At 41.9% G+C, this 25,861-nt stretch overlaps 1 protein-coding gene across 1 annotated transcript; it reads right to left on the reverse strand.

Annotated features, from left to right (window-relative positions):
- Nucleotides 1–88: 88 nt before the first annotated feature.
- Nucleotides 89–25,160, reverse strand: LOC311243678 (uncharacterized protein). The gene is made up of 9 exons (XM_084332999.1): nucleotides 24,982–25,160; nucleotides 20,883–20,979; nucleotides 20,491–20,665; nucleotides 17,471–17,616; nucleotides 13,932–14,108; nucleotides 3,497–3,613; nucleotides 3,272–3,358; nucleotides 2,646–2,793; nucleotides 89–1,628 (listed from the first exon to the last, which is right to left on the reverse strand). Exons 1-9 carry the CDS (start codon nucleotides 24,993–24,995, stop codon nucleotides 1,609–1,611), a joined length of 981 nt encoding a protein of 326 aa, XP_084189125.1. The 5' UTR covers nucleotides 24,996–25,160; the 3' UTR covers nucleotides 89–1,608.
- Between the last annotated feature and the right edge of the window lie 701 nt (nucleotides 25,161–25,861).

Genomic DNA, 25,861 nt, shown 5'->3' on the forward strand with positions numbered 1-25,861 from the left:
CCCATTTACTTGAGGAAGCAGCCCCCCCTCCCTATCCCATAATTTCACCACTAATCTTAAGCAATATAAATCATTCCATCAATTTTGTTTTTACATTTTATTAAGAATATACAGTTAAAAAACATATTGAATTGTCAAATGAGTTAAGGTGCAGCACAAACCGTTAACATTTATCATAAAGTGATTTGGACCATTTATTTTAGAATCAAACATAGTATTACAATAATTATTTTCCAGTGTTGCCAAGGACAAGTTGTAAACAAGGTGAGTGAAGAAAAAAGTTGTAAACAAGGTGAGTGAAGATAACACGAGAATATATTAATGAATGTAAAAGCAGCAAATCTCAAGTCATAATGTGATGTACAGTAACAGGCAAAAAGTGTGCAAAAAACAAACGATTTAAAGATGAACTCCGTTTAAAAAGGGTGCACACCACTCAAGATTCTTTGGTTTCTAAACCTAGAGCTAGTAATTAAAGGGATATTTCACTTTAGTAGAACTTTGTTCTAGTTTCAGCAGACTTACCTCTATGTAAGTGCATCTACAAGTAAGCTATTTGCCACTGCTGTCCCTGTCGTCTGCTGCCAATGCCACCATTCCTCCCAGGTGTCGGGCTTCATCTAAATATTATACTTCGAAAGTATAAACAAATTACAGCAGTGTAGATTTAGATAAAAACAGACAAGGTGCACGTTTGTTTTGGCATTTGATGTGTCTTCACAGATTGATTTCCTTTGAAAAATAAAAGCAGATCCAGTGAAGTTGTTTTGAGTGTGCTGTGTATCTTGTTGACAGCAGTGGTCGGTCTCTAGTTTACTAGTAGATGACTTTACATAGAGTTCAGACAGCTGAAACTTGACACGTTCTACTAAAGTGAAATGTCCCTTTAAAATAGTTGGGAGAAAAATAGAAGCCATTTCAATGAATATTACAGTAAAAGCTCAAAAACTAAACGATTTCAAATTCCAAACGACCAAGGCATTCAGTGTAGTTTAACAAGGAAAATGTGTGCATTATGATGTCATTCTTTGCATTACAAATCATGTAGGCACATTGAAGCATCAGCTGAATTAAAAAAGTAACCATGATTTTAAAAGAATTATATAATTCAGTAAATTAGTTAAAGAGAGATCTTGACAATTTGAATATCAAGGTATTTCGCTCTGCCAAGCACTTGTCACAGTATAGGAAGAATGTTTCTGTATTGGCACCTATATTAACTGAAAATTACTTAGCATTCTTCATTTAAACTGCTGTATAATAAAACTCTCAGATTCAGATACCACTAGCCGATAGGTTAGCCAGGTAGCTTTCAGCTAGCAGTACCCTTTGGTGAAATTTTTTTACGTGACAAGTGCCTGATAAGAGGAAAATAAAATGTCATGGCATCCCTTTACTCTCGGTGGAGGATAAAAACTGGGCTTTCATCCTTTAGTGGAGCACATCAGACTTGTGTTATAATCTGGAATCATGTTGAATAAAAAAGAAACACATTCCTGCACCCTCACTTTAGAGGCTCCGAGGTCCCACACCCCTCATGTTACAAAGAGCGTCCATCTTGAATAGGACTCGGCCTCCGGGGCTCCGCTGTCAGCAGTCGGTGCTTTGTCACTTGTTGGCTGCGAACACTGCAGGGAAGATGGGGAAGTGGTTAGTGTTTACTGCCTCCTAGTGGTTAGGTGTTTTACTGCCTCCTAGTGGTTAGGTGTTTTACTACCTCCTAGTGGTTAGGTGTTTTACTGCGTCCTCAAGGATGACACAAGTCAGAGCTTCTTGAAATCGAGGCTGTGATCAGGACAACACAAACAGACGGGAAACAACGGTGGAGAAAAAACTGAATTTTCTTAATGGGTGTATCCAAATAACCTGGAATCCTGATCAACCTAAAATATTGCCTCCATATTTTTGACAGACACAGATATAATAATAATAATAATAATGACTTGGATTTATATAGCGCTCTTCACTGACCCAGAGCGCTTCACAGAGTCCATTATTCGTTCATACACAGTTATACCGGTGGTGGTAAGCTACAATTGCAGCCAGAGCTGCCCTGAGTTAGGTCACCAGATGTGAGGGAGTGGGAGGGGAGTCAGACAGTTAGGTCACCAGGTGTGAGGGAGTGGGATGGGAGTCAGGTCACCAGATGTGAGGGAGTGGGAGGGGAGTCAGACAGTTAGGTCACCAGGTGTGAGGGAGTGGGATGGGAGTCAGGTCACCAGATGTGAGGGAGTGGGAGGGGAGTCAGACAGTTAGGTCACCAGGTGTGAGGGAGTGGGATGGGAGTCAGGTCACCAGATGTGAGGAAGTGGGAGGGGAGTCAGACAGTTAGGTCACCAGATGTGAGGAAGTGGGAGGGGAGTCAGAGAGTCTTCATCTGGGTTTGTTTTGTTTGGTGTGAACAGTAACCCCTCCCCCATACTTTCACCAACATTCTTGTTTAATACCAAAACATTTTAAGCCCGGGAAGACCGGGAAATGATAATTTTCCCAACTTTGTCCCAAACTTTCCAGACCCACATAGAAACCCTGCTCCTACACAGTGTGTGTATTCTGCTGAGAAAGGACCCTAAAAATCAGATCCCTTTAATGTAATATAAAGGGATATTTTAATATAAATCAAGTCAAACGGACAGCATACTCACTCCTTTCCCTCAGGCCTTGACCGAAGGTACGGACCATCCTGAAGAGTGCCCAGAACAGCACTACTTTGATCAGCCCTGAGATCAACGCCCCGGTCACTGCAGCCGCCTCCAGGGTGTAATTCTTATCCATGCCCCATTTGTCAATGATCTGCAATCACAATAAACTGGTTGGCGTTCTCCAAACACTTACCAAAACACACAGGAACTATCAGGAACCATCAGGAAATATCCTTTGTGCTGTTTTTAGGGTAAGAAACACAACTTATTTGGGTCATCCCATCGCAGTCTCCACAAATGCATCATCCAAAGTCATTCATATGTTATGCGATATTCGGAAGTAGCTATATTCTATCGCAAATATGACATTTAAAGGTGCTATAGATCACATTGTATGTAGAGTAATCATCAAAAAAATAATACATCCACAGAGCTTTTAGAAAGGTGCAGAATAAAAGTATTGCTCCCCCACCAGAATATTTTGATTAACCTGGAATGCACCCGATTGGATAAATTACATGATGGTGCTCTAGTGCGATATCTAGTGGCTGAATGTTATCTACAGCACCTTTAAATATCTGAAATGAGATAGAAAAGAAAAGAAATTAGGATGCTACGCTGTAACTCACCGTATACATCAGGTAGACAAAATAGGCCACTTCCGGAATATTCTGCAGGACAAAAATCCCAACCAATTTCTTGGTCTCTTTTAAAACCTGAAACAAGATAACAGCCAGACATTATTGCCACAGAATGTTTTGAATAATTACAGTGTGTACTTCTTTTGTTGACTATAATATATTTCACTCGAAATATATAAAATCAACAAAAGGGGCTACAACCCGACCGCTCACCGCGATGACTCCGACAGCGGCTGTGAGGCAGGCCCAGACCGCTCCAAAGGCCAGGATGATGGCGTTGGTCACGGACATGGTCGCCTCCGATGTCACGATCAGGATACACAGGCACAGCTGAAAAACGTAAGAGACACACGTTAGTCAAGACCGATCAAATATAGCCATGTACGTATATGTCCCGTGACACCTATGACAGCTTAATGGGGACAACTTTCCTATAAAAAGTACATTTGGAAGAACCTACGTAATCTACAACACTCTTAGGGCTTGGTAGGATGTAAAGCCATTTTGTGGACTTTCTGCCAAGATTTCAATGCTAGCCCCACTGTCCTCCAATCCGGATCTCCTCCAGGGGCGGATTTAGGATTGTAGGAGATCCGGGGCTTAGCCCAGATAGGTGCCCGCGTTAGTGGGCACGGATTTTTTTTAACTTCGACACCACAACCTTCAAGATTCAAGATTCAAGATTCAAGAGTTTTTAATTGTCACGGCATACAGGTATACAATGAAATGCGGCTGGTCTTGCCCGCGACGATGTGCAATACAGTGGTACAACATATAATAGAATCCAATAAAAATACAGTGGTACAACATATTAATAGAATCCAATAACAGTGCAATAAACAGGTACATGGTGTGCCATCTCGGTATCTGTACATTAGTATTTACAGAGCATATAGGACATGCTAGTTAGCTTTAGTAGTGCAATACACTGTTCCTGATGTTATACTACTTTAAGTGGCCTTTCCTCTGGCCATAAGTGTGCGTGTGTGCGGCATGAGTGTTAAAGTGGCTGCTAGTGTGTGAGCGTGCTCAGCGTGCGTGTCGTGTATGTACTTGTGTGTGGATAGTTCAGTTTCTGTGTCTCTCAATGTTCATTGTTCAAGGCTCTGATGGCCTGGGGGAAGAAGCTTAGCCTAAGCCTCTTCGTCTTAGTCTCTAGAATTCGCAGGCGTCTGCCTGACCTCAGCAGCTGGAACAGGCTGTTATTGGGGTGGTGGGGGTCTTTCATTATCCTGCAGGCTCTGGATTTGCACCTCTTGTTGTATAGAGCCTGCAGGGGAGGTAGCGCAATACCCGTGGTACGCTCGGCTGAGCGCACCACACTCTGTAGGGCCTTCTTGTCCTGTGCCGTGCTGTTCCCATACCAGGCAGTGATGTTTCCGGTCAAGATGCTCTCTACAGCTCCTGAGTAGAAGGACTGGAGTATCTTCCCCGATACTCTGAACTTCCTTAACTGTCTCAGGTGGTAGAGGCGCTGCTTCGCTTTCTTTACTACTGTGCCTATGTGTGTTGACCATGTCAGGTCCTCTGAGATGTGGACCCCCAGGTACTTGAAGCTGCTCACCCTGTCCACGGTAGCCCCGTTAATCCTCAGTGGTGTGTGTGTCTCCCGCTGTCCTCTCCTATAATCCACGATCAGCTCCTTGGTTTTACCAATGTTCAGGAGCAGGCTGTTGTCCTGGCACCAACGTTCCAGTACCTCAACCTCCTCCCGGTAGGCCTTCTCGTCGTTGTCCGAGATCAGCCCCACCACCACCGTGTCGTCGGCGAACTTCACAATGGAGTTGGAGCTGAACTTGGCCACACAGTCGTGTGTGTAGAGTGAGTACAGCAGGGGGCTTAGAACACAGCCCTGGGGGGACCCGATGCTCAGGGTGATGGTGTTGGAGGTCTGACCCCCCACCCTGACCGCCTGGGGTCTTTCACTCAGAAAGTCCAGTACCCAGGCGCTCAGGGCGGAGCTCAGGCCTAGCTCGATCAGCTTGTCCACCAGTCTGGTGGGGACTATGGTGTTGAACGCTGAGCTGTAGTCAATGAACAACAGTCTCACATAGCCCCCCTTCTGACGGTCAAGGTGGGAGAGAGTGCTGTGCAGTACCTGGGAGACTGCGTCATCAGTGGACCTGTTTGTCCTGTATGCAAATTGCATAGGGTCCATATCACTGGGGAGAGAGGCACAAATGTGGTCCTTGACCAGCCTCTCGAAACATTTCATGACCACAGAGGTGAGTGCCACCGGTCTGTAATCATTTGGACATGTTGGGGAGGGTTTCTTCGGTACAGGGATGATGGTAGACATCTTGAAGCAGGCAGGGACTACTGACTCCGCCAGGGATTGATTAAATATGGCGGTGAACACCGGGGCAAGCTGGTTTGCACAGGACTTAAGTATGCGTCCTGTTATACCATCTGGGCCTGCAGCCTTCCTGGTGTTCACCTGCATAAATGCTCTTCTCACACTGTGTTCCGACAACGAGAGAGCGCCCCCGCCCCCCCGCGGTTGCCCCCCCCCCCTCCACAACAGCCGGTGCGCCAGTGACGTCACTAGCCAGAGGGCTAGCGGCGACACTGTCTACACCGAACCGAGCGTAGAAGGAGTTGAGTTTGTCCGCTAGAGAGGCGTCGTCGCTCCCCATTGAGGGGGCGCTGACTTTGTAGTCAGTTATTGTCTTCAGTCCCCTCCACAAGCCTCTTGTGTCGTTTTGTGCCATTTGTGTCTCCAGTTTCTCAGCATATGTCCTCTTAGCAAGTTTAACAGCCTTGCGCAGAGTGTAGACTGAAGCCTTGTATTCTTCCATATTTCCTGACTCTCTGCCCAGGTTATAAGCCGTGGTGCGTGAGTTTAGGGCTGTTCTTATAGTGCTTTAACTTATACCACCACCACCACTTATACCACCACCTTAAAGCAGACAAAAGGCACTAGAGCAGTGGTTCTCAAACTGTTGTACGCGTACCACTAGTGGTACTTGGTGGTACTGCTGGTGGTACTTGAAAACATTTCCAAAAAAGCTAAAAAAATAAAAAAAATAAAAAAAAAAAAAAAAAAAATTCTTTTCTTTCTTTTTTTTCAGTCAGGCCACTGAATTTAGAAGCAGGCCAGGCCAGTGTTTCTGGTTGCGGCAGCGCGATAGTTAGATAATCTAAGTGGGGAACAACCAGGAGATCACTGTGACAGAGAGTAATGCAGTCTAAACAGTCATAAATCTTTAATTCAACTTCAGCCCTCATCATAACCATTTATTTTTAGATTTCTTGTAATGTCAGATAAAAAATGAAATACTCCCACTTTTCTGAAAAGAGTTGGTGTTAAATCTGACATTACAAAAAATCCATCAAAATATGTGTTGCTGCTAATCATTGACACATGCCTAGCCTGTAATAATCCCCCCCAGAAAAATGTACTTTGCATTTGATATATTGTAAATATTTTACTTTGTGTGTTTTTTTTAACAATAATTTGTGATGCCATCACACAAACTGGCATTTAAAGGGTAAACATTCAAAAATGTATTGAATATGTGTTTTCTTTTCTTTTTTACAATAATTTGTGATGCCCATCACAAACACTGGCATTTAAAGGGTAAAATTTCAAATATTCCTGCACCAGAATGCAGGAAATTAAGTTTTTGTAACCAAATAAGTGTGTGTGTGTGTGTGTGTGTGTGTGTGTGTGTGTGTGTGTGTGTGTGTGTGTGTGTGTGTGTGTGTGTGTGTGTGTGTGTGAGAGAGAATGACGGACAATTGCTTGCTGTGTGAGAGAGAGAGAGAGAGAGAGAGAGAGAGAGATAGAGAGAGAATTAAGTACATTTGCTGAAATACAGTTGTTCTTAATTTTCTCACTTGCTATGTGAGAATGTTAGTTATTATGTTCTCAATGCCCCTTGCATTGTATGAGTTGTGTGGAAGCGTTTGCTAGTTCTAGTGCTATCCCTTTGTACATTGTGGCTGTGTCTGACAAAAGTTAACAATAAATAATGGTATTAGGAATACATTTGCCTCCTGCGTGAACTGTGCATAGCTGAATAGACTGTATTTTAACGCCGGTCAGCCAGCTACTTGGAGAGCCAGCTACGTTCTCAGGTGGTACTTGGTGTAAAAAGTTTGAGAACCACTGCACTAGAGAACACTTAAATTCACACCCTTTAATTAATGAAGTAAACTATAATAATGTATAATAATAATAATTTATAATAATAATAATAATAATAATAATAATAATAATAATAATAATAATAATACACTGTGTTTGTATAGCACCTTTCATACAAGAATTGCAGCTCAAAGTGCTTCACAGCAGTACAAAAAGACAGGCATAAAATGAGCACAACATTGGCAGATCAAGAGCAATGCATAAAGTGCAGACATAAAGCATAAAATAGATAGCAGTAAAATAGACAAAGTCAAGGTAAGACATAGAACATTAAATCACATCGTTTTTCATATTAGGATCTAAGATCTAGGGTTAACTCGCCGAACGTTGAGCGGCAGGACCCCCGAAAACCAGAGTACAGTCGGGTTTTCATCGTTGTTTCTTTTATTCGATATTTCCATTCATAAAGACATGCCGGCAGCCTGTGTTATCACATATCTCAAAAGCTATGTTTCTAAGGTGGAAGAATTATGTTTTTGTCAACTTGTTGATTGTGATTTAAAGCTTAGGTCTGAGTCTACCATAACACTAAGACTTAACTCACTCAAATACAGTTAGCAGCTGGATAGACTACAGATGGAAATTAGCTTCTGCTAAATCTGGTGCAAACATATTTTCATGTAACAATGATTAATTGTAAAAAAAAAAAAAAAAAAAAAAAATATAATCAATCGGAAGGTCTTATTGTTTACAAAGTGGAAAGATTACGGTACATATACATTTCAAGAACTGTTTAATAGTAGTAGTAGTAGTAGTAGTAGTAGTAGTAGTAGTAGTCGTTTATTTGTCATGTATAAAGTACAGGTACATTACAGTGTGATGCTTGGTTCATACACATACAGCTCAATATACCGTAGTAATATTCTACAATTATTACATTTGATAGTAATAATGGCACACATAAATTCACACCAACATGTGTATTTGTTGATACATGGAATACATAAGAACTCGCTCAAGTCTTTCTCGGATTTAAGACCAGAGTTTGAAATTCCTAAACAGGATTTCTATAAGTACCTTCAAATTCGCCATCTAATTACTACTTTAAAGGGAAAATAACGACTTTCTTTTGGGGTGTCGGGATTGGAAGAGATTTTAGAGGAGGCCACATCACTGAAAGGGGAAATCTCTTTGATTTATAGTACTATGTACTAGACTACCATAGTTCTTCCATGACACACCTTAAGTATGTCTGGCAGAAGGACCTGAATTGTGATTTTAACCATGAACAGTGGGACAGTATATGTCAAAATGTCTATCTCATTGTCCAGTAATAAGATAGCTGAACAGAATTATAGGTTCATGCACAGAATGTACCATACCCTGGTCCGTTTAAGTAAGATGTACCCTAACTCATCTCCCAGATGCCATCGTTGTAAGACTTGTATAGGGTCAATTACCCATGTTTTTGGGGAATGCAGAAAACTAAAACGTTTTTAGAAAGAGGTTCATGACTTGACTACTAAAGTCTTGGAAATTCAGTTGGACATTTCTTTGGTACTGAATTAGACAAGACATTAGATCCCGTATCTGTGAAGAGAATTGGGATAATATTATATATAGCTAAACAAATTATCCTGCTCAACTGGAACAAACAAAGACCTCCAACACTTGACCTCTTTAAAAAGATTCTCCATGACACTTTGCAACTGGAACAGTGTACATATACTTGTACTTTGAAGAACAAGAAAGATGTCTTTCTTAGAACTTGATGGACCTCCGACTATCCACCAACCTAAGTGTGTTATGCTTATACTGAAATGTAATGTGACCATAGTTATTTTATTATATATATATTTTGTTTAATTTGTATTACTTGTATCATTTAAAAAGAATAATCAATAAAAAGATTATTGAAAAAAGAAAGAAAGTACATTTGGTTTTAGAGCACTCTTATTACCGTATTACACGGTACATGGAACACATATGTATACACTATATATATATCTGTATATATCCCATACCAACTTGTATCACTGTACATAATACTGTACATACATCAGATTAGCATATTCACTCAGTAACTTTGTTATATATTCCATTTAATCACTTGTTACACTGTGTATATTGTTATGCACTTTACTGTTTCCATGCTCTGTTACCTTAGATGCCAACTTCTTTTCATCGTACTGTACTTGTGTTGTACAATGACAATGCATTTGACTCTAATCTCAAGTGATTGTTATCTTAAAACTATCAACATTCCGGCGCCAATGCTTATGTAATGCTGATGTCACGAGTCCCGAGCGAATGGAGTTTGTCTGGTTTGACGAGGAAGTGCAGAGGTGACAGATACCTTGTGTGCTGCACTGACCGCTGACCCCTACGACATGCATCATTTAAACAAGCATGGGATTCCTGATACGCTGTGACCTATCTGGCTACAGAAAATCACCCATTTCCCCCCACCCTTGCGGTCATGGTGTGTGCTTTAACCATACCTTGCACAATTCTTAAATCATAGCGCTACCATCTGGAGGACTGGAGTAATATTTGTTGTGTTGTATTTGTACACCAATAACTAGCATTGTGCCAAATGTCATGTCTCTGTCAGGTATCATCTTATAGCAAACAACTTTTCTCTTCTTTTTTTTTCTTTGGGGACAGACGGGCGGAGGGACGGACGGACCAACCTGCTCTAGCGTTGCAGAGGGGGGGGGGCTCTTTAACCACTCATCATTTTATGACTGTCACGCATATTAGTTTGGTTATGGAACTGTGAAATTAATGCTGCTTTAAACTCAAATAGGACATTGAGTCACTAGACTACTGCAAACTAGGGGTAGATTATATATATCGTTTATTTATACATAACCAAACCAAGCTATATATAGATTATATATATATTAGGGCTGTCAGTTTATCGCGTTAATTAGATTAATTAATTACACAGCAAATTATCGCGTTATGAAAATTAACCCATTCTCCGCCAATCACGTGTTAAGGCGGGTTTCTCCGCCATGCGTTGTCTGCCGTGTAAGGCGTGTTTGAGATCAATATTTCATATTTTCGTCATGGTATTCATATTTCACCCACGGAGTCTTGGCTGATGCTGTCTGAGCCATCACAACTCTGCAACGCTTCAATACCGCCACCTGGTGGCCGATCGGCGAGTTGCCAAACCGGAAGTGCCCGTTGGAGCTCGGTCCGTCCCCTAATTTTGTCCGGCCACTCGTTTATCGTCCCGGGGCTCAATACAGACACCGTGGATATGGATCTTTGCCATAACTCAATAATCAACATGATTTGGACGTGTATTAGTAATATACAAACCGGAAATGGATCGCATCGATCAACATCACATAATTGGGATCTGTTTGCTCCACTCTCATCGCCCAACGCTACAAGGAGACTGACGTGAGTTTCAGCGTTTTTCTTTATCATTTTCGATACAAACTGCTCTGATCAATATATCACCCATACTACATAAATCATTTAACGTCGGTCATTGAATTATAAACTACCCCCCCCCCCCCCCCCCCCCCCCCCCCTCCGTTCACCTGCAGATGATCAGTCATGACGTTTAGGACCATGTACAGTTGAAATCTTTTATATAGCATGGATCGTATCAAACTGCATTTGATAATCTAATATATGCATTTATGCCTATATCTCACGTTCTATGAAATACTGCAGAAAATGATAAAAACATATTTATACTCTAGACGGTATTTTAGTATGAATGTGTGAATGAAAAAGTAAAACGTTCCTACATCCTGAACGATAGATAATTGATGTTGAATGGGCCATAGTAATGTCAATTTAGAAATACAATTTAAAAAGTTATAGCCCTGCAAAGAAGGTGAACATCTCCATAGACAAATAGCGCTGGCAGAGAATGGGTTAACTCAAAATTAATAAAAAAAGAAAAAATAATTAATATCATTCCATAAGAACGTATAATACACATTTACAGAAAAAAAAATGTATATGGCCCATTTGCATGTTCTTGGTATCTGATTCTAGGGACATCTATGGATCTCAGGGAATGTATTCCCAGTGTCAGAAATACTGTGTCTGTTACTAGGCTTGAGTAAAAATTGTAATGAACCAAATGAGAATATCAATAAAAAAAATGTTTTATCTTTGACTGTGAATAACACTATGCTCAAATTGACCAGGGGCAAGTAGGGGTGCGGCGGGGGCTGCAGCACCCCCTGCTGGCGGGGAGTGTAACTGCAACTGCAAGGTTGTTTTGGCTTTTATTCCATTGTAACCGAGGCTACTCAATGTCAGAGAGCGGAGCGGCACTGCAGATTTACCCTACTCTTGGAATTCATTGCCAGATCCTCATAGGGGCGCTGTCTCGATAATGCAGTGTTATTAACAGCGTGTAGCCGACGCATGAACCGGTTGGGATTCGAATAGACGCGGCCTGGGAGCGTCAACGCTTAACTGGAAATCCGTTGGTAAAAAAATAGACGCAGCCTGGAATAGTTTTGGGACGCTGAATTCGCAGTAAAGGAATATATCTGCGGTTTCCCTGGCGTGAACAAGCCAGCAGAACTACCCGAGCCCCCGGGAGGGTGGTCGAAGACCTTTTGCATGTCGGCGATCATGTATGCGGGGAACGAATTGCAGAGGGAGGGCGCAACAGGTGGGGTAAGCTGGGCTGTGATGTGTGCATCAAAACGGTTACATTGTTTGTCTCGCACGCTCCGCAGAGCTGAGCGTGAGAGCGTGGAGTTGGGCCGTGGTCTCCTCTAGTGAACGAGAGTGTACCAGAGTGGTAAACCTATGACGTTATTATTAGGGATGCCCCGATCACGTTTTTTTGCCACCGATCACCGATCGTCGTGAGCCATATCGGCCGATACCGATCCGATACCGATTGTTTTTGATTAAAAAGAAATTAAAAATTATTTTATATAAAAAGTTTTTTTTCTTTTTCTTTTTTTATAAAATATATATATTATATAATTAGACTTGTACTTGTATTATCTGCGAGACATCGCCACCACGCAACAAGTCAAAATGCTTGCTATCTGCAAACAGCTCCACTGTCTGTGTGTACTCTAGTAGCCTCCAGCTCCAAAAAGGATTCTCCGGCGCTGCAGCGGGACCCTATTGGTAACGTTACTGTGCTTTGGTCATTTCACATTCAGCAAGCCCTCAGCTCGAATACGCATTAAATCAATGTTATAAGACATTGATATCAAGAGCTATCTGTAGCTACTGCTAGCCGGCTAGATGACGTTAAGACAGAACTTTAGTTCAATGGGACATTTCGTTTTGAACAGTAAACTAACGTCAGCTAACGCAAGCTAACGGAGGTATGAACATGGACTACTAGACTTTCTGGATCATTTGTTGATATCAGGAGCTATCGGTAGCTAGCCGGCTAAATACCGTTAGACAATGCCTACTAAACGTGAATAGTTGACTGGGTAATTTTGTTTAAACAGTAACGATAGCTAGGTAGCTAACGTTAGCGCAGGTCGAATGCACTACAGACTCGAGCAGAGGAGCCGCCTCTCAGTCCTCTTTGTTTACAAACTCTACACAGGGGCGGGCGGGGCTAGGGAGGAGGAGCAGTGGCAGTTTGCAGGTCGTGTGTGTCTGAGACAGACAGCGAGTGAGAGCTTCGCTTGATCGGTTTCCGCGATCGGCGAATATGACTCATTATCGGAATTCACAGATTGCATATTTATACTGAGTATCGGCCGATAACGATCGGTGGCCGATCGATCGGGGCATCCCTAGTTATTATTATATCACTTATCTCAGCACCCCCTCATAACACGTTTTAGACCCTGTTAAACTATCGCTCTAGCCTCTGACTCAATAGTATCCATCTGCAGAACGTCAGCCCCAGCACTCTCAGGCCCCACCCACTCTGAATGTGATTTGACCAAAGCAGAGTATACACACAGACAGTGGAGCTGTTTGCAGATAGCGAGCATTTTGACTCGATGTCTCGCAGACAATACAACTACAAGTATAATTATATAATATATATATTAAAAAATAAATAAAGGATTATATAAAAAAGAAAATTTAATCAAAAACGATCTATATCTCAGCACCCCCACTTCCCGCGGACTTCCCGCGTCCCACCTGAAAAATCTAAGCAAATTAATAGATGGAAGATGATTAAAAAGAAGGTTTTGTAGATACAGTACTGAATTCTGCCATCCGGACACATGCAATTTGAAATATGATTATAGAATATAGAATATCAGGCATAAAATGGTTATGCGATTAAAATGCGATTAATTAGATTAATTCATTACAAATCCTGTAATTAATTAGATTAATTTGTTTAATCGCCTGACAGCACTAATATATATATAATGTTTTCTTTTACCCTTAACATTATGATAATAGCAGTAGCCGTACCATACCACCAGTTAAACATGATGCTAATAGCATACCACCGGTTTAACACAGAAGATAATGAGACCCAGGGAAGAGCGACAGAGAACAACCAACCAGCACAAATCACCTCTGCAGGGCATTATTGTGTGTCAGGCACCATGAGCGGAATGCCATTTTTACCTGAGCCTGGAGGTCAAAGGTCACCATGGAGAAGCACAGGTTGAGCAGGAAATACTGCTCCTGGAAACTCTCCAAAGCTCCGCCCACCCGGAATGCCATCCTATTGGGTCTCTGGATGAGCAGCGTGGCGCACAAAACGTGGACCAATCCCACGGTCAGCACACACACAAACCGCACCTACAAGGCCAACATGTTACACTCAGTACCTACCACACACACATGTTACACTCAGTACCTACCACACACACATGTTACACTCAGTACCTACCACACACACGTTACACTCAGTACCTACCACACACACGTTACACTCAGTACCTACCACACACACATGTTACACTCAGTATCTACCACACACACGTTACACTCAGTACCTACCACACACACATGTTACACTCAGTATCTACCACACACACATGTTACACTCAGTACCTACCACACACACGTGTTATACTTAGTACCTACCACACACACATGTTACACTCAGTACCTACCACACATGTTACACTCAGTACCTACCACACACACACATGTTACACTCAGTACCTACCACACACACATGTGTTACACTTAGTACCTACCAACCACACACACACATGTTACACTCAGTACCTACCACACATGTTACACTCAGTACCTACCACACACGTTACACTCAGTACCTACCATACACACAGCCTTTGTATAGTGGCTGGTGTCAATTTTACACCCTGATACCTAGTGTCTAATGTGTGCATCATCTCAACAGCACCAGCAGGGGGCACCCTACCATCAGCTCCCTGGTACCTAGTGTCTAATGTGTGGATCATCTCAACAGCACCAGCAGGGGGCACCTTACCATCAGCTACCTGGTACCTAGTGTCTAATGTGTGGATCATCTCAACAGCACCAGCAGGGGGCACCCTACCATCAGCTCCCTGGTACCTAGTGTCTAATGTGTGGATCATCTCAACAGCACCAGCAGGGGGCACCCTACCATCAGCTCCCTGGTACCTAGTGTCTAATGTGTGGATCATCTCAACAGCACCAGCTGGGGGCACCCTACTATCAGCTCCCTGGTACCTAGTGTCTAATGTGTGGATCATCTCAACAGCACCAGCAGGGGGCACCCTACAATCAGCTACCTGGTACGCCTATTGCTTAATAACAGCGGAGCAGTGCTGCCGTTGCTTCCGCGTTTTCCCTGATTGGCTGCGACACGCCCCGCGGCAGGCGCGGCAACCACTCTGCCGCGGAGCGGAGCGGCAGAGCTTGCGGCATTATGTAACCGCCCTAATCCGCCATGATTTTCATTCGCCGCTCAGCTCACCTGGCAGCGCAGCGGTCCTGCGGTCCGTTGTTGACAAGTTCGAATCCCATCAATTTTTTTTTTTAACATGATTTTTTTTTTTTAACATGTATTCTTTCGCCGGTTAAGGTTAGGCATGGTTATGGTTAAGGTTAAGGTTAGGCATTGTTTCGGAGTTGGTTAAGGTTAGAACGGTTAAGTTTAGGCACTGTTAAGGAGCTGGTTAAGGTTAGAGTTTGTCTTAGAGAATGGCAATATTCTTTCTATGGTTAAGGTTAGGCATGGTTAAGGTTAAGGTTAAGGTTAGGCATTGTTTCGGAGTTGGTTAACACTTTGGTTGCCTTGGGTTAAATTAATGATATACCATAGATTGCCAGCGCTATTTGTCTATGGAGAAAGTCCCCTTCTTTGCAGGGCTATAACTTTTTAAATTCTATTGCTACATTGCCATTATTAGGGCCCATTCAAAGTCCTATATGTATTGTTCATTGTGTAGCAACGTTAAACTTTTTCATTCACATATTCATAGTAAAGTATGGTCTAATGTATAAGTATGTTTTCATCTCTTTCTGCAGCTTTCTCCAGAACGTGATATATAGCCCCAAATGCATTATATTGATGATGAAATACAGTTTGATGGCAATCAGCGCGATATAAAAAATTCCAACTAGACGTACTTCTAGAAGTTACTACACGTCATCTGATGTTGACCGGATGGGCGAGGGGGCGTTTATAATTCCGTGGGCAGCGTTATACCAATCATCTAATGTGGGTCAAATGTTGATAATAGCAGTTAGTATCTAAGACGGTAACGTTACACGCTAAAACTCACCCCAGTCTCCGCGCGCCGTTGGGCGATCATCGTCGAGTAGAAATTTTATCATTATGGGATATATTTTTACCCGGTCCATCTCCAGCTTGTATAATGGTATATACGTCCAAATCATGTTGTTTATCGAGTTATTGCCAATCGATCACCGTGTAGCGTGACGAGCCAGAGTCCCATGAACCATAGCGAGCGCCCGGAAGTACTACGGTCGTCATGACAACCTCTATTCAACATCCTGTGTGGCGATTGCGCCGATCGGCCACCAGATGGCGCTCCTGAACCGCCAGAGAGCTCAGTGGGTCCTGCTGGTGTATCTCAGGCCAGCGGAGGGGGAATATGAATCCGATCGCAGATTTTGGAAATATTGATATAAGGACGCTGTACAGCGTCCCCCGGCAACTTTAGCATGGCCAGCAAAGACGTGAAAAGACGTCTCCCGGCAGTCAAAGTGTTAAGGTTAGAACGGTTAAGTTTAGGCGCTGTTAAGGAGCTGGTTAAGGTTAGAGTTTGTCTTAGAGAATGGCAATATTCTTTCTATGGTTAAGGTTAAGGTTAGGCATGGTTAAGGTTAAGGTTAAGGTTAGGCATTGTTTCGGAGTTGGTTAAGGTTAGAACGGTTAAGTTTAGGCGCTGTTAAGGAGCTGGTTAAGGTTAGCGTTTGTCTTAGAGAATGGCAATAGACAGCCTATTTCCGCACTGCCGCTCTCCCGCGTTGCCGCGGTCACATGGTCAAATTGTCACATTCTTGCACTGCTCCGCTGTTAAAAAGCAACACGCACCTGGTACCTAGTGTCTAATGTGTGGATCATCTCAACAGCACCAGCAGGGGGCACCCTACCATCAGCTCCCTGGTACCTAGTGTCTAATGTGTGGATCATCTCAATAGCACCAGCTGGGGGCACCCTACCATCAGCTCCCTGGTACCTAGTGTCTAATGTGTGGATCATCTCAATAGCACCAGCAGGGGGGACCCTACCATAGATATATATAGAACACTAGATAGCTTGCCCGCGCTGCCGGCCAATGGAGAGCGACGTCACTGAACCGCCGCCATCTTGGGAGGGTCAGCCTTGAGTGAGAGTGAGTGAGCTGCACAGACAAAAATACTCATAACTCGCTGAAATATTGACGGATTTACAAACGGTTTGGTTTATTACAAGCATTATTAACGTGGCTATGATTCAAGCGGTTTGTAAAAAAAAACATCTTTAAAAAATCCGTCAATATTTCAGCGAGTTATGAGTATTTTTGTCTGTGCAGCTCACTCACTCTCACTCAAGGCTGACCCTCCCAAGATGGCGGCGGTTCAGTGACGCTGGTGACTAGTGTTCTATAGATATCTATGGACCCTACCATCAGCTCCCTGGTACCTAGTGTCTAATGTGTGGATCATCTCAACAGCACCAGCAGGGGTCACCCTACCATCAGCTCCCTGCGGTCCTGTCTTGGCAGCACGGTGAAGTTGACCACAGAGCGCACCATGACCACCAGCACGTTGACCACGAAGACGATCAGCTCCTGCCTGTTCTCCTGCAGGATCCCCCGGGTGATGTAGTAGATACAGAACACTGACAGGACAAAACAACTATTACATAGTGTTTCATCTAGATCCATTCAGCAGGAACCCTGCCACTACCACTGCTACAAGATGAAGACAGATAAATGCAAGGAGAAGATACATTAAAAGAGGGGGAACATACCATTATATTGGAGTTAAGTATCATATCAAATGAATGTCTGGATTGTGAAATCCCACTTTTCATCATAATAATCCAAATCGACAAAGAATTTCTTTAATCTGGGATAAACCTAGGCTGCCGTGTAGCAAGCGCCCTACACCAAACAAACACTACAACCAACAACTGGAAGTGAAACAGACCATGGAGCCAAAGCCCAGAATGACCCTGAATCAACCAGAAACCACCGCTACTTTTAGGGGAAATGCCACAGAGAATACTAGGAGAATATAGTCGACTACAGTCCTGCTATTGTATGAGTTTGAGGTTGTCAAATGACAGAACACTGATACTGTAGTAATATGTCATTATGTTGCAGTGGTGAAGTAAAATGCTGATGGAAGGAATAGTATTACTTTTTAACAAGATGAACACACACACAAAGATAAAGTAGCACACATAAACCCCCCCAACATTGTATGAACTCTGAACTCTGTTGCCTTTACTCTAGGCTCTGTTACCCAGACTCTATGAACTCTGAACTCTGTTACATTTACTCTGGGCTCTGTTGCCCAGACTGTATACACTCTGAATACTCAATGTATACCCAATTACCCATCTACTGCCTTCACCGTCTACAACTGCCTTACACTGTAATCATAGCTACCTGCTTCAAACTATCTATCTATCCAACTCTATAATACTGTACTGTCAAATGTGTGGATTTGCACAGACATTGCAAAATGAAATTCAAGTACTTTCCCAAGCACTATTTTTCATTTTAAAATGGCATTTAAAAGGATACAATTCACTTTTAAATGCTGTTTTTTATAGAAAATAAATAGATGTATGGCTTAAAACCAATTTCTGACAATTGGTTACACTTTAAATAAAAATAATTATATTTCTTGATTCAGAACCATTTTATCATGGATGAACAAAACTTTAATTACAAGGACTTTTTAAGCACATTGTTTTAAAAAATTGGCTGTTTTCAATGAATTCCAGGCCTTGACTTTTTTTTTTTTAATCAAGTACTTTAAGCACTTCAAGGACCTTGTGCGAACCCCATGTATACTGTATATATATATACTTATATTTACCATATATATATATATTTATCCACACCCGTCTGAACATACCAGCATATATTCCTGTTTACATACCTGTATATACAATATCGATATCTATATATATCCTTTACATACTCAACTCTTACTAGTTATACCACTGGCCAGTATGACTACCATAGTGTATGTATACCTGTATCACTGTACATAATAATACTGTAACACTACATATATCAGATTGGCATTATTACTCAGTAGTACTCATTTATATATATTCCAGTTTAATCACTTGTACATTCTATATTGCTGTTGCACTTTACTGTTACATTTGCACTCTGGTTAGATACCAACTTGTTTTTGTTGTACTGTACTTGTGCTGTATGATGCCAATACATTTGAATCTAATGTAACACATAAAGAAACAATGTATAGCCATCAGCTGACATACTGAGTCCTGTGTTTGAAGTTGTAGCTGTGTTGGGTCAGCTTCAGACAGCCACACCAGAACATACAAACAAGTCTTAACCATTCACAACAGAATACAACAGTATTTTTGTATTTACAATGCTTAATTCTTCCATCAGACCAACCCAATATCTTCAAACTATTTTGTTTGTGTTACTACACACTGGGGCCTATCTAGCTAGCTAGTTCCAAGATACTTCATCAATCTGAGAGAGGAATCAAGCATTGGTAATACATTGTTGTATGTGTATTCTGTTGTGGGTGGTTAGAACTTTTATTTGCTATGTTGTGATGTGGCTTAAAATTGTTTTTTTTTGTCACCAGACCTGCTTGTCTAAAGCTGCCTGGGTCACTCAGAACACAGCCAGAACGTCGACCACACGACTTGTTAAGTCAGCTAACGGCTAAGCATCGATTACATTACTGGCAAGTATTTCATACCAAAACTAAATCTGAACTATCCCTTTAAGTACAGTTGAGTAGAAAATACTTAGTAGGAATGTATTTTTAAAGTGTTATTCTACTACAACTGCAGCACTGTGAACCCTCTATCCTGTGTACTACTGTAAATGTATCTATCCTGATTGTATGTATTATTCCCTGTGCAAGAACATAATATGTTACTATAATATATTACTATAAGCGGTCACACTTAAATGTTGCAGTGATTTTCTTAGAGAACAGATCAAATTCAAACCATCTCTAAAAGACTGAAACACCGGTGGGTTGTGTTAATCAGTTACATTTTGGCACTGGTTCCAAGTTGGTCAAGTGAACAGATTCTTTACGCTCTGAGTAACAAATCCTCTTATCAAACCTTTCTCCCCCTCCAACTTCTACAACTGTTACTTTTACCAGTGCTCAAATTATATTTGAGGGCAATAAAAGCAATCCACATTATTTACCTAAAAAATTATCCTTTTTCCCCCCACCCCAAACAATTTCCTACAAAAGACTGTGGAGTCGAAAGGATTCGATAAGTAGATTTGATTCGGATTCAGATTCGATAAAATGCTTTCAAACCCCAAACCTTCGGGGAAAATTAGTCCTTTGGGGCCCCCAAGATAATTTCATCACAAAGTCACATGGTTGAGCGGTGTGGTGATGAGTGTGTGTGTGTGTGTGTGGGGGGGGGGGGGGGGGGGGCATTACAGTAATTTCCCTCACTATTACAGAAGTCTTCCGCTTTCTGGACAAAAAGATGATTTTGCTGCTAATGAAAGTCACTTACGTATTCCAATCAGCTGGATGATGGACACGGTGAAGTCGTCCTCTAAGCTGTAGTACCTAGTCTGGCTCTGCCTGTAGATACTGGACAGGGTGAGTGCCAGCAGGCCCAGCAGCGATGCCAGGGTGAAGCAGAAGTAGAACTTCACTGGCCATGACAGCTCCGACCAGGGCTTTATCTGGGGGAGTAGAAAGATAGGGTGCAAGTCAGTCCACTTGAATCAAAACATACAGGGATGGAATCAGAACTATTCTACCATCTCTCTAGGTGATCGCTGTGATGAATATATTTTCCTTGCTTATTTTTTTTGCAGAGTTCATTTGTTTCCTTCTATCATGTTGTAAGCCATGTTGTTTGAGTGTATTAAGATGGGATTAAAAAGGACATCCTCTCACTGGACCACATGGCGTTGGGATCAGTTCCTGGTGCCTTGGCCTCAGGTTTGGAGATAGAAGATCTGGGCCCTCTCGTGGCTGCCTGCCCAACAATGGTCTGAAACGTGTATCGGATTGATATTGTTATACAAGGATGCATCCATTTTCCAGGTCTATAAGCAAAGTGAATGTGTCACTCACAACTCAGTAGACCACTGATGTGAATATTGGAGGACAACAATCTGTAGACTACAGCATCAGTCTAAAAGTCAACCGGTGAACACATAGAAAATGACACAATAACATAGTGGCTGCTGCGTGTGACAACCATAGTGCCTCTCCCCCTCGTGACATAGTGCCCCCCCCCCTCTATACAAGACAAGCCTTTTATCTACCGATAACCATAAGAGTTCCCAATCCCTATGCATACTGTTTATGTTCGTTGTTTTGTGGCAATGTAGGACTAGTCTGGCAGCTCTGTTCTGGGTAATTTGTAGTTTCCTCTGTGCATTGCCAAACAGGTGAGCAGTAGTCCAGGTGGCTTAAAACTAATGACTTAACCTGTCCCAGAATATGTGCTGGAACATAAGGAAGGAAGGCATTTTCTTGCCATATAAATTCCATTACCCATTTTCTTAGCCACTGTGTCAATGTGCTCTACCCATGTCAGTCGACTATCTATTATGACTCCCAGTAATTTAACCTTATCAACCTGTTGTATGGGTTCACCACACAAGTGCAGACTCAGTGTAGGATTGGCTAATAATTTGTGACTGGTTCCTAGGATAATGGATTTAGTCTTTGAGATGTTTAATACCAGCTTATTTAGTTAACTTGTATCCAATTAGTTACTGCATATAACTCTGAAGATAAGACTTTGTGTAGATAACCACTAGTGTTTGCAGCATAATACAGTGTGGAATAGTCTGCATACATTGCTTTACACAAAGCAGATGGTAAGTCATTTGTGAATATGGAATACAGGAGTGGTCCAAGACAGCTGCCCTGTGGCAAGCCACAATCTAGCAACTTTGCAGTTAGACATGCTGCAATTGTAATACACTCTTTGTCTTCTACATGATAAATAACTTGTCATGCAAATCCATAGCATTCCAATTTTCCAATTAAAAGTTTGTGGTCTATCACATCAAATGCTGCGCTAAAATCCTAAATAAATCTTTGAGTTATCCATCTCCTTTAACCAGTCATCAGTCATTTGTGTGAGGGCAGAGCAAGTGGAGTAGTTATGGCTATAAGCGTGTTGAAATATAGTATTGAGACCATTCAATTTCTTTGTATTTTGTACTAAATGTTAATCTGCTGTTTTTAGGTAAGGGAATTATTTTGCCTTCCTTCCAAATGTTTGGAAACTTTGGATATATACCATGAGCTAGACATTGGTTTACTATGTGACAAATGGGACCGGAAATGTGGTCAGCTGCGAGACTGGTTGATTGATTGATTGAAAATTGTATTAATAGATTGCAGAATGGGTACAATACAGTACAGCTCAATACACAATAGTTAAGGGGATGCAGACCAGAGAAAGACTTTCGTCTTGTTTACATCAGGGTCCCCCATTTTCAATTCATCATAGTCAAAGTCCCCTACTGTATAACATGTCAGTACCTGGCTTGCTGATAACAAACTATCAACACCTGGGTAAAACAGAGTCCATTCTCTTCAGATCAAATAACAAACTCAGCTAAACCAACGGCTTCTCTGTTACAGTGGGAGTGGGTGACAATATTGTCACAAGGAAAGATGAAATTACATACCTGGGTTCCATCCTAGAGGCAAATCTTTCCTGTGACAAAATGGCAACCAATGTAATCAAAAAAGTCAACCAACGAACAAGATTCTTGTACCGGATCTCCTCTCTGGTAAACAAGAATACCCTGAAGACTCTAGCAGGAGAGGGCGGCTAGGTGGTGTAGTGGGCAAGGCGCTCGCCACCAATGCAGGAAAAATAGAAAATGGGACAAAAAAGTTGATAAAAAAAAACAAAGACTCTAGCAGGAGCACTCATTCAAGGGTACTACGACTATGCTTGCACCTCATGGTACCAAAGCACCTCAAAGGCACTAAAAACAAGATTACAAACATCACAACAAACTGGCCAGACTACTGCTTGACCTTACTCCTAAAACCCACCTCACCCCTGTCCATTTTGACAACCTAGGATGGCTTAGAGTAGGTCTACGACAGAGTACAGCAACTTGCAATGGGCCTGGTCTACAAGATACACTACACAACTAAGGTACCCTTGTACATGTCAAAATACTTCCCAAAGGTCTGTGAATACCACGACCACAACACCAGAGGGAGTTCCACAAATCATGTTCAACCCAGATTCGGCACAAACAAGGGTCTAAAAACACGTTTCGCAATTATCCCACATCAATGTGGAACGCCCTACCCACAGCCGTAAAAAAATGTGAATCCCTACCCACCTTCAAAACCGCTCTCAAAGAGCACCTACGGGAGGCTGCAATTCGAAACTGGCCCCCGTAAATGTCCAAACCCCCGCCCTCCCACCCACCAACCCCCTCTGAATGTACAGTTTCCGCTCCCCCTCGTATGTATATATTATCTGTTAGGATCTCTATTTAACAGTACTGTATAATTTGCATATCTTGTATGTCATAAATGTAACAGTACTGTATATCTGTATGGCCCCCGTAAATGTACAACCCCCCCCCCCCCCCCTCCTAATGTAGTTTCCTCCCCCTCGTATATATTTTCTGTTAGGATTTTCTGTTAGGATTTTCTGTTAGGATAACAGTACTGTATAATATTTGCATATCTTGTATGTCACAAATGTAACAGTACTGTATACCTGTATGTCATGTATGTCAGAAATGTCAAGATATATATATCTATATGTTGTGTATGTCATTAATGTCATTATTATGAATTGAAAATGGGGGAGCCTGATGTAAACAAGACAAACGTCTTTGAATGAATGAATGAATGAAAACTTTATTTAACAGATTGCAGAATGGGTACAATACAGTACGGCTCAATACATACAATTGTTAAGGGGATGCAGACCTGAGAAAGACGTTTGTCTTGTTTCCATCAGGGTCCCCCATTTTCAATTCATATAGACATATATGACATACATGACATACAGATAGTCAGTACTGCTACATCTATACATTTATGACATACCAGATTTGCAAATACAGTACTGTTTGTGATACAGAAGGAGTCAAGAAAAGGGAGTATATACATTTGACGTAGAAACTGTACATTGGAGGAGGTTGGGTGGGGGGGGGTTGGGTACATTGGGATATTGACAACCATACTGGGTAATTTACATTGGAGGTGGTTGGGGGGCGGGGGGGGGCGGGGGGCACACTGTATAAACAAGTAACACTGTACATTGAGGGGGGGGGGGGGAGGAGACACTGTACAAACAAACACAATTGTACATTGAACTATTGACAAAACCATACTAGGTAAATGACTGTACATTGGAGGGGGTTGGGTTAGGATATTTACAGGGGCCAGTGTTGAATTGCAGTCTCCCGTAGGTGTCCCTTGAGAGAGGTTTTGAAAGTGGGTAGTGATCCACATTCCTTTACAGCTTTGGGTAGGGCGTTCCACATTGATGTGGCATAACTGCGAAACGTGTCTAGTCCCTTACTAGACCCTGATGGAAACAAGACAAACGTCTTTCTCTGGTCTGCATCCCCTTAACAATTGTGTGTATTGAGCCGTACTGTATTATTGTACCCATTCTGCAATCTGTAATAACATTTTCAATCAATCAATCAAAACCATATTCTGCCTTAGTGCATTGACCCTCTCTCTCTCTCTCTCTCTCTCTAACATCGGGTAAATTGTATCACCAGCTCTTTATGAATATTCCCCAATTCATTTTGCAGGTACTGTCAGGGGGACCCTGATGGAAACAAGACAAACGTCTTTCTCAGGTCTGCATCCCCTTAACAATTGTATGTATTGAGCCGTACTGTATTGTACCCATTCTGCAATCTGTTAAATAAAGTTTTCATTCATTCATTCATACTGTGCTAGTAACGATACTGTACCCAGTGCCATAATAACAAGAGGCGTTGTGGTTCAGACCAACGCTTTAAAAACTTAAACTCACCTTATCTCGTCCATCTCTTTATGAGCAGTAGTGAACGTTACTACATTCCTGCGAACGTTTGTCCCATTTTCAGATGTGTATATTCACCTCACGCGTTTGATCTTCAATAATAAAAATAAAAAATAAAAACACAGTAAGTCTGTAGCCAGCAGCTACTGGCGATGTAGTTCCGCTTACAAGTGTATGTGTGACGTCATCGCGTGTATGTAGTAGTAGTCAGAGGTGCATTCAACACGGCGTCACACCACAACACAACAACACGTCAACAACAAAACAACAACCAACCCATTAGTAATATTTGACAGGCGAACATACGAACTTTTCCATGACTGATCATTACTTTAACGGTTGGACAATAACGGTGTCGGTACCCGTCTGGTTCAAATGTGTTGCAAACCATTTCATGAACACAGCGCAACGTTGTCGACGGCGAACGCAACTCCGGACGGATAATCGGTGGGATCAAAACCAGTGAGTGAAAGCTATGTCAAATAAAAGTAGTCATCGGCATTATTATAATTGAGACATAAAGGTAACAATTAGCATCATCATTGTTTTAATGAACGCCAGATTTTTTCAGGGTTAACAGCCACACAAATAATTATATTGTGGCGGTGTTTAGATACACTTTGGACCAAAGTTTGGTTGTATGAATTGAAAATGGGGGACAAATGGGGGTCTTTCTCTGTGTGTATTGAGCTGTACTGTATTGTACCCAATCTGCAATCTGTTAATACAGTTTTCAATCAATCAATCGACCCCTGTCAATCTGTATGTCGTGTGTGTCATATATGTTATGATGAATTGAAAATGGGGGACCCTGATGTAAACAAGACGAAAGTCTTTCTCTGGTCTGCATTCCCTTAACAATTGTATGTAT

The sequence above is a fragment of the Notolepis coatsorum genome, assembly GCF_963971535.1.
Source record: "Notolepis coatsorum genome assembly, chromosome: 17".
Classification (NCBI taxonomy): Eukaryota; Metazoa; Chordata; class Actinopteri; order Aulopiformes; family Paralepididae; genus Notolepis; species Notolepis coatsorum.

Excerpts from the sequence above, each read along its gene's own strand:
- LOC311243678 (XM_084332999.1), bottom strand. Across the intron at positions 14,109-17,470 it reads AGGACCGCAGGGAGCTGATG|GTGCGGTTTGTGTGTGTGCT; the intron begins GTAGGGTGACCC and ends TTGGCCTTGTAG. Across the intron at positions 3,614-13,931 it reads CCTTTGACCTCCAGGCTCAG|CTGTGCCTGTGTATCCTGAT; the intron begins GTAAAAATGGCA and ends TACGTTTTTCAG.